The sequence below is a fragment of the Danio aesculapii genome, chromosome 3 (genome assembly GCF_903798145.1).
Source record: "Danio aesculapii chromosome 3, fDanAes4.1, whole genome shotgun sequence".
Classification (NCBI taxonomy): domain Eukaryota; kingdom Metazoa; phylum Chordata; class Actinopteri; order Cypriniformes; family Danionidae; genus Danio; species Danio aesculapii.
Window position 1 is genome coordinate 33,259,884 of NC_079437.1, and position 14,774 is coordinate 33,274,657.

Genomic DNA, 14,774 nt, shown 5'->3' on the forward strand with positions numbered 1-14,774 from the left:
ATTGTGGGCATCTGTTTAAAAAAACAGGTGAAAATTAACAGGTGAATTAATTTCAACGGGTGTTCTTTATTTTGCTGCTCTTTATTACCATTATTTAAAATGCAAATAATTGTTTTATTCAATAAAGGTCTAAAATATATATATTTCAAATTTTAAATGAAAATATTGTCAGTTGGCTTTTTTTATTTTATTTATTTTTACAGAAAAAATCATGGTCACATTAGAAAATTCTTTAATTTATTGTCATTTAAAATCAGGGATATTCAACCAAGTATTGATTTCCCTAACTGTTCTGAAAAACAGGTTAAACATTGGTGCATTTTTTTGTCTAAAAATGTAAATATAGATATGAAAAAATAACCTTTTATATGCAAATTAATTAATTAATTTGTTTGTTTGTTTGTTAATTAATTAATTAATTAATTAATCTATAACTAATTAATTTGTTTGTTTGTTTGTGTTTGTTTATAAGAGTGCGTCAATCACACAGTTATAAACAACTGTGTCTTCAGGCTTTTCACCTCTTTGGTGATGGTGAACTGATCTTGAAGAGACTGAGCATAATATCCAGTTGTGCCCGTGTCTACAGTCTCTGACAAAAGTCTTGACGCTTATCTATTTTGTAGAAACACCTTCTATTAACCTGACTTTTAGTTAGTCAATTGGTGTTAGAAGTAGCTCATATGAAAAGCGAACCCCCTCCCAAATGATGTTTAATGCACTGAAATAAATTAGTTTTACTGAAAAAAGATTTATCATCTAACCAAGGCAGAAAAGTCAAATTTTGAGAAGACAAAAGTTCTCTGGTGTATACAGAAATTCAACAAATTTACTGCAAATACAAAAATATGCCAACAAATTAAGTAGTGGTTCTGTGAGATCCAAATGTATTATCTTGAAGAGCTTGAAGGACTGCATCAATGTGGTTTGGCAAGGGTTCATACAATTTATTGATGATGTCATCAGGAATAGCAAAGAAAGCAGTCTTGCATGTTTCCTAGAGTTTATCAATATTCTCTGGTTTCGTGCTCTCTCTTTCATCCTACCCCACATATGTTCAATGATGTTTATGTATGGTGAATGAGCTGGCCAATCCTGGAGCATTTTGATATTCTTTGCCTTTAGAAACTTTGATGTGGAGATGGAAGTATGCAATGGAGCAGCACCTTGCTGCAGAATTTGGCTTATTTTATGGTTGGGCATATAAGAATTAGTTAGATTTTCTATTATTTTCGACCAATGTTTTTCAACCATGTTCCTGGAGGACCACCAGCTGTGCACATTTTCCATGTCTCCTTAACAAAACACACCTGATTCAGATCATCAGCCCATTAACAGAGACTGAAAGAGCTGTAATGGGTGTGACAGGCAAAGGAGACATCCAAAACATGAAGTGTTGGTGGTCCTCCTGGAACGTGGTTGAGAAATACTGTTTTAGACTATTGATGTTGCCTTCCCTGCAGATTTCTTGCACATACTGGATGTAACCCCAGATCATGATTTTTCCACCACCAAGCTTCAGTTTTCTGGGTGAATCTCCGATTCATATGGGCTCCAGTAGGTCTCCTGCAATATTTGCAGTGACTGGTGTAATTAAACAAAAGATTCATCTGAAAAATCTACCCTCTGCCACTTTTCCAGCGTCCATCGTTTTAGCAGGCTGTGGGCCTTGGCAAATGTCACACGGTTTTTAATTTTTTTTTGTTTAGTGCTGGCTTCTGGGCACTGATTTGGCCATAGAGGCCATCTCGAGACAGAATCCACAAACTGCTCTGCATGCATTTCCCAAACAACGATGTAACTCGCGGCTGAACTATCATAGTATGATGCATCGTTTGGGAAAAGAACGATGTAGTGACAAGTGTTTCCCAAAACTCGTAGTTTCTTTGTCGCAGATCTATAGTTTGAGTCATATATTTATAACGTAAAACACCCATAATGATGCTCTAAACGGGATGGAAAAACAACTTCTTTAGAGAAGAACCCCATAATGTCTTTGTGCAAATTATATTGTTCTACGCACACGCATAAAAAAATCCAATGTTAGTTTTGGTAAAAACATGCACTCGTTTTCTATATTAATTGAAATATATGTAAACGGCACATATAGGGCCTGTGTTTCCTTTACAAATATTATTGAGAACATTACATATTCTATTCTAAATTAACATAAAATACACGTATTCTAATCTTTATTAAGAATTTATTAAGAAATGAAATCTAATATTTATTATTCATTAGGAAATGAAAAAATCATTCTTTAATAATAATTTTAATATTAATGATAATGGCGATTATTATTATTATTAATAATATTATTATTATTACTGTTGTTGTTATTATTATTATTATTATTATTATTATTACTGTTATTACTATTATTATTAGTAGTAGTAGTAGGATATTGTTTATTTTATTTTTGTCATATTCAGTACAGATACCTAATAAATAACCAACTATAAATTATAAGCATTAACGTATGCTATGTTTTTTTTTTTTTTTCACAAGCTTTGGAGCTGTAAAATAAATTCAGCTTTTAGATAATAGATCGCCTATAGCTTCACCATGAACCACGACTTTATTCCAAATGGCATCAATGTTTTCAAAGTGCACTGCAAAGGAAGCGCAACTGTAAACATGAAGATCGCTAAAACTGAACTGTAAATACTTTGAACGAAAATTACACCAAAGAAGCATGCCTTTATTGCTTTAAAATCATTCCAAGTGTAAATGTTAGAATATTCTAAAAGAATTGGGCATAGGGGAGATAACTGGGAATAGGACACAGCCAGGAACTATGTTTTTTAACCACAGCTCCAGAGGTGTTGCAAGAATAGAAGTTTGCGACGCAGTTTGCGAATGTTCGTTGGAACGATGGATTTGGGAAACACCAAATCTACCAACTATGTTTGTAACGACACAACTTGCGACCTTAGATGGCTAACGATGGTTTTCGGAAACGCACCCCTGGTTCACACAGTGACTTCAGGTGACCAGGTTTCATGGAGCTCTACTGCAGTGTAAAATGGGCTAGCCTTGGATTTTCGAGCCAACAAATGTTCCTTTTGAGCAGTTGTCTTGCAAGGTCTGCCTGACCTGGGCTTGTCAAAAACGTCTTCAGTCTCTTTAGATTTCTTTATCCTCTGTACTTGACGCTGAGACACATTGAATGTGACTGCCACAACAACAGTGGATCTGGTCTTCAGCCTCTTGATAATCAACACTTTAGATCTTAGGCATGTTTACCGAGGTCTAGTTGCAGTTGATGTGAAGGTCTAGTGTACTGGGGTTCTTTTTATACACACCTAATTGATTCATTATTAGTCATAGGTGAAGCTCATATGACAAGGCGACAACATTTATGTCTTTGCAAAAATTGACTCAATGGGTTTACACAAAGCTGGGAATATTAGAATACTTTTTGCACTTTTTGCGTTTCATTTTGCACTAAAACATTAATACAAAAGCTGTTGAGATTTAAAAAAAGCCACTTTTTTGTACAAATAAATAAATAAATAAATAAAAATATCTTGATTAAAAATATATTTTAGAGGAACTTCAGGTCAGTTTGTAGACAAGCGACAAGACATTTTTCAGGGACTGTATAATTTAATACCACAGTGTAGTAGATTATTTCGTGAGGTAAAGGGGCTATTTATTGGTGTCTGTAATAAAATAATTCTCTGAAAGTAAGAGTGACATTTATCCAATTGTTAGAAACTTTTAGCATGACAGAACGTCTGGTGATAAAAACACACACACACACACACACACACACACACACACACACACACACACACGCACGCACGCACGCACGCACGCACGCACGCACGCACGCACGCACGCACGCACACACACACACACACACACACACGCACACACACACACACACACACACACACACATATATATATATGTGTGTGTGTGTGTGTGTGTGTGTGTGTTTTTATCACCAGATATATATAATATATGTGATTTAACATATACAGTGGTTAATATTTCATAGCACCTTGCTTTGTGCTCAAAATGTTTACACTGAGAAAGAATGTTAAACAGAACATTTGTGTGCCCTAAATAATTAGGTTAATATAATAAAACTGTCCGTAGTGTATGTATGTGAATGGGAGTGTATGGGTGTTTCCCAGTTACGGGTTGCAGCTGGAAGGGCATCCGCTGCATAAAACATATGCTGGATAAGTTGGCGGTTCATTCCACTGTGGCGACCCCAGGTTAAAAAAAGCGACTAAGCCGAAAACAAAATGAATGAATGAATGAATGAATGAGTGAATATAAATAATCTTAAATAGCTTTTTTTATTATTTTTTTTATTTAAATGTTTCCACTATGCCCTGTAAAGGTATATTGTTTAAATTATTACTGGAGTTACTAAAACATAACATATTTTTATGTTGTCATTCTTTACAAGAAAATTTCAGTTTCTCTTAATGTTATTTCTTTGTAATTTTCTATAAATGTACTAATAATTTCTAAGTAAAAAAGAATGTTTCAAAGCAAAACACAAAACATAAACAATTTTGTGTTTTTGCAGACAATAATTTTTGAAATATCTCAGAATCTAAACAAGTTTGAAATTTCTCCACGTGTTAAAATAATATTCTGTAAGTGTGTAAATGTTCAAAAGTCATGCCTCTCGCAATAATGATTAAAAATTAAACTAACAAATGTAACCCTTGCAATATATAAATGATTTGCTTTAGGATAGGAAGATTAAATGTTTTTGTTTTGAACTGGTACATTCTTCATATGATTTTATTTTTAATGGGAAAATTAAATTTGAAAAATGAACAACAAAACTGACGAGAATAAGAAAGTAACTCCTTTATTGTCAATATTTATGTTGTAGTCATATTTGACTGAACTTCTTAAAGTCAGTAATGTTTTTGAAGCATGATTCAGGGTTTTGTGCAGCTGTGTCTCTCGTGCACAGTAATAAACAGCAGTATCTTCAGCCTTCAGGCTTTTTATCTCCAAATACACCATGTTTCTGCTGGTGTCTTTAGTGATGGTAAATTGGCCTTGTAGAGACTGAGCAAAAATAGTGCCAGTGCCACTGTCAATCCGCCCAATCCACTCCAGGCCTTTCCCCGGTTTCTGCCTGATCCAGTGCAGCCAGGCAAGGGAGATTCCAGAAACCACACAAGACAGTGTGACTGATTCTCTGGGTTTCTTGACTTCAGAACCAGAAGAGGTCAATGACTGGCCGTGTGCATCTGGAACAAACACAAAATGATTATTAATAATTAGAAAAAACTTAGTGTTTAAGCACTTTTGGTAAACAAATTTTAACTTACATGAAATCAGTACAAGGAGGGTAAAATAAGGCAGATTCATCTTGTTCTATGTTGAGTGCTGCTCCATGTAAAGTAATGTGTCTGGTGTGTGAAGAAGCCTCCAAGCATTCATTACACAGAGAATGGACTGTATATTTAAGACTTGATTTGAATAAAGGAGGGTCTTAAAAACTGAGCAAAATCTGCTGTGCTGATCTCAGTGTCAGAGTTCATAGTTTTTTATGAAGAATGATAATCTGAAAACATATTATGTGATATAAAACTAAATACATTATACAATTGAAAACAAAATGATTAATTTTTTTATACAGCATTTCCTATTATATTTATCTTCTGGAGAAAGTCTTATTTGTTTTAGTTTGAGTGCAATAAAACAATGTTTTATATGAAGAGCTCAAATGAAAAACCCTCTAAGTGCCATCTAAAAAATTTTTCCTAAATGAGCATTTTTCTCAGGATTCAGAAATTCTACATTTATAGCAAATATTGGTTTATTTTTATTTTAAGTGAAATAACTGAATATAAAACAAGGGCCTGAGAAAAAATATAATTTTAGACAAAGTTTCAGATGACACTTAGAGTTTTTGCATGCAAAATGAATAGTAACACCAACACTATCTTGCAATTAAATTCTTAAATCAACCTATACTTTATTTTTATCATATGTATGTACAAACCATATTAACTTTTTTTTTTTGATGTTTCAGACATTTTCAGGCTATAAATGCTGTACAGCATTATACATGCTCAGAAAATCATTGCGTCAGTACCTTTCACTATTGTTTTTTTAGTTTTATTTAGTTGTATTTTTAAACATGCCTGATCATTTCAGAAGGTATGTCAATGTAAATTCACAAGTTCATTGTGGTATTTTATTCATTAGTTCTCAAGCTTTCATTTTTCCAAAGTTCATACAAGTGCAGCACAATACTCAATTAGATTTAGGGGTTTTCAATTATGGAATGATTCTTCCTGAACAGTATGGCTTATTTATTTCTTTTTTTTTTTTCTAACAATTTTGTATTTTTGTGCAAGTAAAGAAAACAATAAAAACAAAAGAAAAAAGTTATAGATTTACTATTTTATGCACCAACATCATGGAGCCTTAAGGTGCAAATATGCTGTACCTCTTGAAAAAGTGCAACACCAGTGATATCTTTTGTATATTTATTTCTTTGTGCAAATACTAAATACTGCTGAGTGACCTCCATAGATTTTTGTACTGAGTTCAGTGTGCTTTAAACATTGTGCTCCTCTTGACACAGTAATACACAGATGTGTCATCAGTCTGCAGATTCTTCCCCTGTAGAGTCACTGTGTTGCTGGAGGCATCCTTTATGATACTAAACTTGCTTTTCAAAGAATCTTGCTGAATAATGCTACCACCTCCCCAGATGTAATTAATAAATTCCAATGTTTTTCCTGTGGGTTGTCGAATCCATCCTGTTGCATAGCTATCATCTGTAACAGAATATCCAGACACCTTGCAAGAGAGAGACAATGATGCCCCGGGCCTCACAACCTCAGAGTCCGGCTGGGTGAGCTCAATTCCATCTGAAAAAGAGAAGACAGTTGTAAAATTTAGTGTAAATCATATATTTATTGTAATGAGTGTCTTTATATGTTAATTACAACAACAAAAACCCTCACAGGATGAAGATATCAGGATCAGCAGTACAAAAAATGTGAAGTACATGGTTAGATGAAGCTGAAACATTGAACAGCATATGAAACACACATCAGATAGTTATATCAGTCATAAGAGGAAGGGGAAGTTACATTTGCATGATTTTAAAATAGACAAAAAGGGTTAAAATTGTGTTAAGCTAAAACCAGTGACTATAGTTTAATCCTTTATGTAGAAAGATCTATGAATATATTGTTGGTCATCCCTTGATCACATTCTCAATAATGATACTTTTCGTGTAGATCTGTGACATTTCTTCTTATTTGGTGATCATCGTTTATTTCTATATGGCAGCTTAAGAACAGAAAGTTTACCAGATAAACCTTTTCTTACACTTTTGTCTTACATTCTTTTTGAAATGCACATGGTTACTTTATTGTCGCCAAAGATTCTGTTAATGGTCAATATTTCATCAAGCTCCGTCAACTTATGTTTCAATAAAATGAACTGTTGAGTCTAATCTTTGCTTGGTTAAATTTGCAGGCTGAATTATATGTATTTTTGTTATTTTTTAGTTGTTTACTATTTATCTGCATTCAAATTTATTTCACTGGCAGAATTTATCTATAGGTCAGACTGACAATCATTTTTAATTGTGACACAATTTGACCAGCTTTAATGAAAAGCACACAAAATCACAGTAAATCTATCAGTGAAAAATTTGTAAACCTTAAAATTGACATTTTGCTTTACTTTGTTAGCTGTATGCTCAAGCAAATATACTGGTGAGAGTTTTATTTGTGTTCAGAGCAGGTTAAGGTAAGCCTCTTTAGAACTTAATGCAGTTCTTTAAACACAGCTCCTCTGTGGTATAATTTTAAAAAAGAGAGTCTCCATAAGCTGCAGGTTGCATTCAATGATTGTATGATGATTATTCTTGAAAAAAACATAGATGGTGTAGTGCAAGTGAAGTATACTGTATACTGTAAGGTAAGAGTTCGAATATTTTTCTTTGAGAAATTTGGTCTATAAGTTTATCTGTCTCTTGAAGGAGTCTCAGAATGGCATTTTAATGTTGTTGATAAACCCTAGGTGTACTGAGGTGCAATATCAGTCACATTTGATTAAAATATTGGCATAACTGTCTTTTAAAATGTATATTGTGTGGTTTGCATTGTTTTGTTTGTCTGTTGTACTTTTGGACCTAGTGTCTGGAATGAAGAGAATATCATATTTTTGTCTGTAACTTATTTAGTTGGTTAAATGTCCCAAATCTTTATTTTGGCAGAGTACCGAACACTTTGTACAGCTGTCTGCTTCTGTTTTTGTGCAACACCACATCCTTTTGTCTCACTGTGTCTCTGGCACAGTAGTAAACAGCAGTGTCTTCGGTTTTAAGACTGTTCATCTGAAGGTACAGCTGGTTCTTGTTATCATCTCGTGAAATAGTAAATCTTCCCTTAACCTTGTCAGAATAATAGATATAGCTGTTGCCACTGGAAAGTGTTGCTACCCATTCTGGCCCTTTCCCAGCAGCCTGTCTGATCCAAGCCATCCAAGAGCCACCAAAGTTAAAACCAGAAGCGGTACAGGTCAGTTTATGAGATTCTCCTGGTTTAACCACTACAGCCTCAGATTCAACCAGTGTCTGACTCCTGCATTCTGAAAATGAGAAAATAACATTTGCAATCAAAACTGTAAATAAGTGTGCTAAAGCTTTCCCACTGAATTCAAAGGTTTAAAGAGCCTTGTTGTCTTACCCTGTATTAAATAGATCATTAGCACAACAATAAAGATCATCCTGTGCTTCATATTGGATTTTCTGTCATAGAAACTTATGGTAGAAAACATACAGACGGAGGAGTGGAGGTATTTGTGTGTTTATGAACAGATGAAGATTTGCATACTTGTAGTGCCCTCTATTGGCTGAAATATAAAGAGAAATATGAACCACCTGCAATTTACGTCTTATTTTTGCCAACACTGTAAAACATATCTGTTAATAACACAGCTTCCCATATTATTTGATTGACAAGTGTATTTCATTTATTTACACTTCATATTACATTATGGGACCTTTGATGTTAAGCTCTACAGTTTGATAATGTGACCTTTTATTGACTTTTTAGTAGTTTGAAACTATATATTGTACACTGTAAAAATTATATGATCAATAAGTCTCGGCAATATGTTTTATATGAATCATAATGTTTTATTAATCATAACATATCTAATTTATCATGATTATTATTAGTACTTGTTATTATTATTAGTAGTAGTAGTAGTAATATTTATTATTATTATTATTATTATTAATTTTGATTATTATTATTATTTATTATTATTAATTCATTTTAACATTAACCCAATAACCCAGTCAATATATTTTTTTCAAATACAAAAAAGGGCAATAAAAGGCACTGGGGTTTTTCCTCAACAAAGCAAATTTTTCTGCTGGCAAAACTTAATGAAATCTGTCAGAACAGCATTTGCTCTGTGCTTATGGAGTTGTCATATATTTGATGATGTATACGTGCAGTGCATTCACTTGAATGAATAGTTTTAATCAAATGAAAAGCTTCTCTTCAATGAAAGCAGTTAAATCAAATTAAATGAGACATTTAAAATGTTTTAAATCATTTCACAGCTTGCACTATATAACTGTGTTATTCACTATTGTGTATTTCCACCCAGGATGCTCCTTCATTAATTTAACAGTAAATGCAGTGTTCTAAATGTCTTTTTATGTAATTTTTTGTGTTTTTTTTTCCTGTTGTAGCAAATCCGGCGAAATGTATCCACCTTAAAGGAGAGTAATGCTTTAATTTCCTGTAAATGGTTTAGTCACGTCTGACTGACTTCACAAACACAATGCAGGTTTTTGATAGGCGCTGCAGCCTTTTGTGTAAGAGTGTCTGTCGTGCACAGTAATAAACAGCTGTGTCTTCAGTCTTCAGGCTTTTTATCTCCAGGTACACCATATTTTTGCTGGTGTCTGTTGTGATGGAAAACTGACCCTGTAGAGACTGAGCAAAATTTATAGTTGAGCTATGTCTTCGCCCAATCCACTCAAGTCCTGCCCCTTGTTTCTGGCGGATCCAGTGCATCCAGTAGTCACCCACTGAGAATCCAGACCCAGTGCAGGACAGAGTGACGGATTCTCCTGTTTTTTTCACTACAGAGTCTGAGGAGGTCAAAGACTGACCACTAACAGCTGAAAAACATGGACAATTAATGTGAAAAGAATGAAAACTAATTAATGAAACAGACATTGACATTATATTCATATTATACTACACAATTAAGAGCTTCTCACTTCTAATCATCATCAACACAACTCCATAAAGTAACATTTCCATTGTCAGCCTAAACACACCATAAAACTGTAATGTTTTAAGCACAGAAACTGACTCCAGTTTCAGTTTATAACAAAGTCCCTTGGGTATTTTGAATGATGCCGATCCTCCCTTCCTACATTTTTTTTTTTTTTTGCATAGAGTATATGCAAATGTGTTTTTCACGTTATTTTTGTCTCATATTAGAAGTGTGATCTTGTACGTCTGTTTTGATTTCTCCTACTAAATTTATTAAAATGCCACTCTATACATGTTCTGATGTTTTCATACCCAAATCATCAAACAAAACTGGTAAGGTTTTGTCAAGTAAAATATCTAAAGCAATAACAATAGCAGCAAGCTTCATGAGCAGAATCCTGGTGTGTATGTAGTAAATAGTGAATGTTGCTTGATTAGTATTTTGAGCTTTTAGGTGATGTTTTAGCTATACTAATTCTACAGGTATATGACAGGTGTTTGGATGTGGCGTCTTGAGAAGGGTCTGGGTAAGTCTGGTCAGTGAGGTGGACAGAGTGAGGCATTGTGGTATTTCGTGTTGTTAACAATGGTGGATTTTCAAGATAATTTGTTTATTTCTGATCACTGGTAAATTATGTATATATATCACTACAGCAGTCAGAACAAGAGTGTCCTACAAGAGTACCTCAGAATAAATTAATCCCTTTTTTGGAAACCAAAAGACAGATGAAAGGAGAATAATTCAAGTTATTAACAGAAGTTGGAATTTCAATTGTGTGTGGATTTCAAGCTAGAACGTATCTGAATTAGGAACAATAATAATAATAATTTATATTATGTGAGTATTGTCGTTTGTGTGATGATTATGATGATGATGATGATGATGATGATAAAATTTATGATGAAAAACATAAGGATGATAAATGTTCATAAACCTATAAGAAAACTTTTCACTTTGTATTTCTGAGTTCTTGTAGAGCTGCTTCATTAGATGGAGTCGCTGTGCCCTGGTTCTCGAGCACAGTAATAAATAGCAGTGTGCTCTTCTCTCAGACTCTTGGCTTCAAGATACTGTGTACTTTGAGAAACGTCCTCACTCATCGTGAAGTGGTTTTTTATAGAGTCTGCATAGATAAGATAATCAGAGCTAGAACTGCTGCCAGTATTAACTTTCCCAATCCACTCCAGAGCTTTTCCAGGCTTCTGCCGTATCCAGTGCATGTAGGAGCTTGTCATTATAAACCCAGATATTTTACAGGAGATCTTCACTGTTTCTCTGGGACTCTTTGTCACAGCAGGTGACTGATCTAATCGAATTTCATCACCACTGATACCTGTGTAATAAAAGACCACATTTCATCAAAGAACAGCTTTAAACAATCAAAGTGCTAACTAGAAAAATAAATGTCAAATTACCATGCAGTGAACGAATCAACATAAAGATGATAAACAAAATGCTTTTTGACTGCTTTTCCAACATGTTTTCTAGATGTAAAGGCAGCTCATTAGATATTTTTTCCACAGTCATTGAACAGTTAAGCTGAATCTGTGTGTTAAATACAGTACAGTTAAATAAGCACATTTGCATAGGCTGATTTCTCTTGCCTTATATAATATATGATCTGAGAAAGTAAAATAACGTGAGTAATGAGGCTGATCATGTGAGAGGGAGGAGTTCCTGTTGGTGAACTCAGTTCTGTTTATTTGGAGTTTCCTAATGTCTTTTACATTACTGTGGTTTTCTATGTATGTAATGTTGATTGGCCTTAGGATCCAGCTCTCTGAACTAATCCTCATCAAAAGTATGCTGGTTTTTTATTATATATCAGAATTTATGTTTCAATACAATTGCCTGATAATTGCTTAAACCAGGAACAGCTTGTTTAAAATGTACAGTTACTGCATTTCGTTGCCTTGTACTTGTACATGTGTAATGACAATAAAGTTGAATCTAATCTAATCTAATCTAAAGTCAGAATTATTAGCCCCCTTTGAATTTTTTCTGAGCAAGAAAATTTTCACAGTATGTCTGATAATATTTTTTCTTCTGGACAAAGTCTTATTTGTTTTATTTCGACTAGAATAAAATCAGTTTTTAATTTTTTAAAACACCATTTTAAGGTCAAAATTATTAGGCCCTTTAAGATATTTTTTTCAATAGTCTACAGAACAAACCATTGTTATATTATAACTTGCCTAATTACCCTAACCTGCCTAGTTAACCTAATTAACCAAGTTAAGCCTTTAAATGTCACTTTAGCTGTATAGAAGTGTATTGAAAAATATCTAGTCAAATATTATTTACTGTCATCATGGCAAAGATAAAATAAATAATTTATTAGAAATTAGTTATTCAAACTATAGTGATTAGAGATGTGTTAAAAAAATCTCTCCGTTAAACAGAAATTGGGGGAAAAAATAAACAGGGAGCTAATAATTCAGGGGGGGCTAATACTTCTGACTTTACTGTAAATGACTCCCTCTTGTAGTAGACAAAAAAACATGTGGTAACATTAATAATATGCAATAAATATTTTATTATTATCACAATAGCCTATTTCTAAATCTGTAAAATGAATACATAAACACTTCCAGCCCTCAAAATATATGATGTTAATGTATAGTGTTTGCATAAGCAGGTATCATGTGAGTATAGATAATTGTGTTGATGAAGTGTAGATGTGTTTTTGTCAGATTCTCTCACTGAACTGAGCCACTGTGGCTGTCTTGCGCAGTAATACACAGCTGTGTCCTCAGTTTGCAGGCTGCTGATGTCTAAGTACAGCTCATTTCTGCCTGTGTCTCTGGAAATGGTAAAGCGACTCTTGAAGGAGTTCCCAGAGTCTATTGATCCACCACCCCATATGATCCCGATCCACTCCATGGCTTTTCCAGGAGGATGTCTGATCCAAGCTGTGCCCCAGTCTGTAAGAGCGTATCCAGAAATCTGACAGGACAACCTGACCGACTGACCAGGAGCTTTAGTCTGTGCAGGAGACGAGGTCAGGGAGATGCCAGAAACATCTGTAAAAGACAATAACAATTATGTTTCTAACTAACGTTTGTATGATAAGCAACAAAAGATTCTCACTTTACTGATGTGACTGAAATGAATCCACTCACATGGAAAAAAGGCAAATAAAAGGAGAAGAGTTTGACTCATGATTGATTTCAGGTTTAGACAGACGTTCACACAGCTTTAGCCTGTAGTTAGTGGTCTGTCTCTGTATTAAAGGAAATGGTGACTCTTATTCTCTCATGTCGATGGTGAATATTTGCATATTATAATCCGAGTTAAATAAGGATGTGATTTTGAACATTCAGTGAGCTAAACAAATGCTTTTAGAAGCAGTTTGTGCTTTTGATTTGCAAAAACCTATTTTCTGGAGTTCATAACATTATAATTCAGCAACTCAATATGCAGAAAAGCCACTCGTAAAAGATAAATCACCATTTTTGTCATTCCATACTTTTATGACTTATTTTTTCTTACTCAAAATATGTGTTTTGAGCATCTTTGTTTCTATGAAAGTGTTGAAAGCTATTTTAAAAATGCAACTTTCTGATTCTGCTTTCTGTATTTATTTTTGCTTCTCAGAACAAATGGAGATTTAGAACAACATGGGGTTAAGTAAATGATGAGCTTTTGGTTAAAATATATTTTAAAAAGTCATATTTCAATGTATCATTACAAGGTCAACAATATTGACCTTATTCTTCAATGCGGAAGTGCGCTCGTTTTTGCGATTGTTTTAGAACTTCCGATTCAGCTGCCAATGGGAGAAATGACTATGAATAATAAACGGCAGAAAACGGTTGAACTACTTTCTCTACAAACAAGTATTTGAATGAAAATACAGACAAAATAGAATAATATAAGAAGAAAATATCAGTTTGCAACATAAAGCAGCAAAAAGAGCTGTTTTTAACGTCTAAAAATGAATGGACGTGAATGAGACCGGAAGTCTCGTGCCAAAATGATTCAAATGGCTGCGCCCACTCGTACGCGGAGAATAAGGTGAATAATCTTCAGATATTTCTCTGTACATATAAACGTTGACTGTAGTTCTTGTAAGTGTGTGTGCTGTTTTCACATGCTGTGGTAGTCTTGCACAGTAATACACAGCTGTGTCTTCAGTCTGTAAACTCTGTCCTTGAAGAGTCACTTTGTTGCTGGAGTCACTTTTGGAGATGCTGAACTTGTTTGCCAGTGAATCTTTCTTAGTTATGCCTCCACCTCCCCATATGTGCACAATCCACTCCAGAGCTTTTCCTGCAGGTTGTCGTATCCAGGCTGTTGCATAACTGTTATCCGCAACAGAATATCCAGACACCTCACATGTGAGAGTAAGTGAGTTTCCCGGCTGCAGAACTATAGAGTTTGGCTGAGTGAGAATGATATTACATTCCACACCTGTGAAAGAGAAAATAACAATGCACACATTGGAGAAGTTAAACATCTGGTGGCCAAATATCTGTGTGATATGACCTGCTGATAAAGAAACTCACAGGCCATTGCTG

General features: G+C 34.1%; 1 protein-coding gene and 2 gene segments (V, D, J or C); all 3 read right to left on the reverse strand.

Annotated features, from left to right (window-relative positions):
* Nucleotides 1-6,540: 6,540 nt before the first annotated feature.
* Nucleotides 6,541-7,008, reverse strand: LOC130220486 (Ig heavy chain V region 914-like). The segment is given in 2 exon segments: nt 6,541-6,866; nt 6,957-7,008. Coding segments are annotated over 2 exon segments (378 nt in total).
* Nucleotides 7,009-8,215: 1,207 nt separating this feature from the next.
* Nucleotides 8,216-8,751, reverse strand: LOC130220498 (Ig heavy chain V region 6.96-like). The segment is given in 2 exon segments: nt 8,216-8,601; nt 8,700-8,751. Coding segments are annotated over 2 exon segments (438 nt in total).
* Nucleotides 8,752-11,240: 2,489 nt separating this feature from the next.
* On the reverse strand, nt 11,241-13,467 carry LOC130220514 (immunoglobulin alpha-2 heavy chain-like). The gene is made up of 3 exons (XM_056452771.1): nt 13,377-13,467; nt 12,963-13,277; nt 11,241-11,587 (listed from the first exon to the last, which is right to left on the reverse strand). Exons 1-3 carry the CDS (start codon nt 13,414-13,416, stop codon nt 11,241-11,243), a joined length of 702 nt encoding a protein of 233 aa, XP_056308746.1. The 5' UTR covers nt 13,417-13,467.
* Between the last annotated feature and the right edge of the window lie 1,307 nt (nt 13,468-14,774).

Coding starts and splice junctions, on each gene's coding strand:
- LOC130220514 (XM_056452771.1), bottom strand. CDS start 13,416: ATGAGTCAAACTCTTCTCCTTTTATTTGCCTTTTTTCCAT. Junction 13,278..13,376: donor TTTATTTGCCTTTTTTCCAT/GTGAGTGGATTC, acceptor TGTCTTTTACAG/ATGTTTCTGGCATCTCCCTG. Junction 11,588..12,962: donor AAGACAGCCACAGTGGCTCA/GTTCAGTGAGAG, acceptor TTTATTACACAG/GTATCAGTGGTGATGAAATT.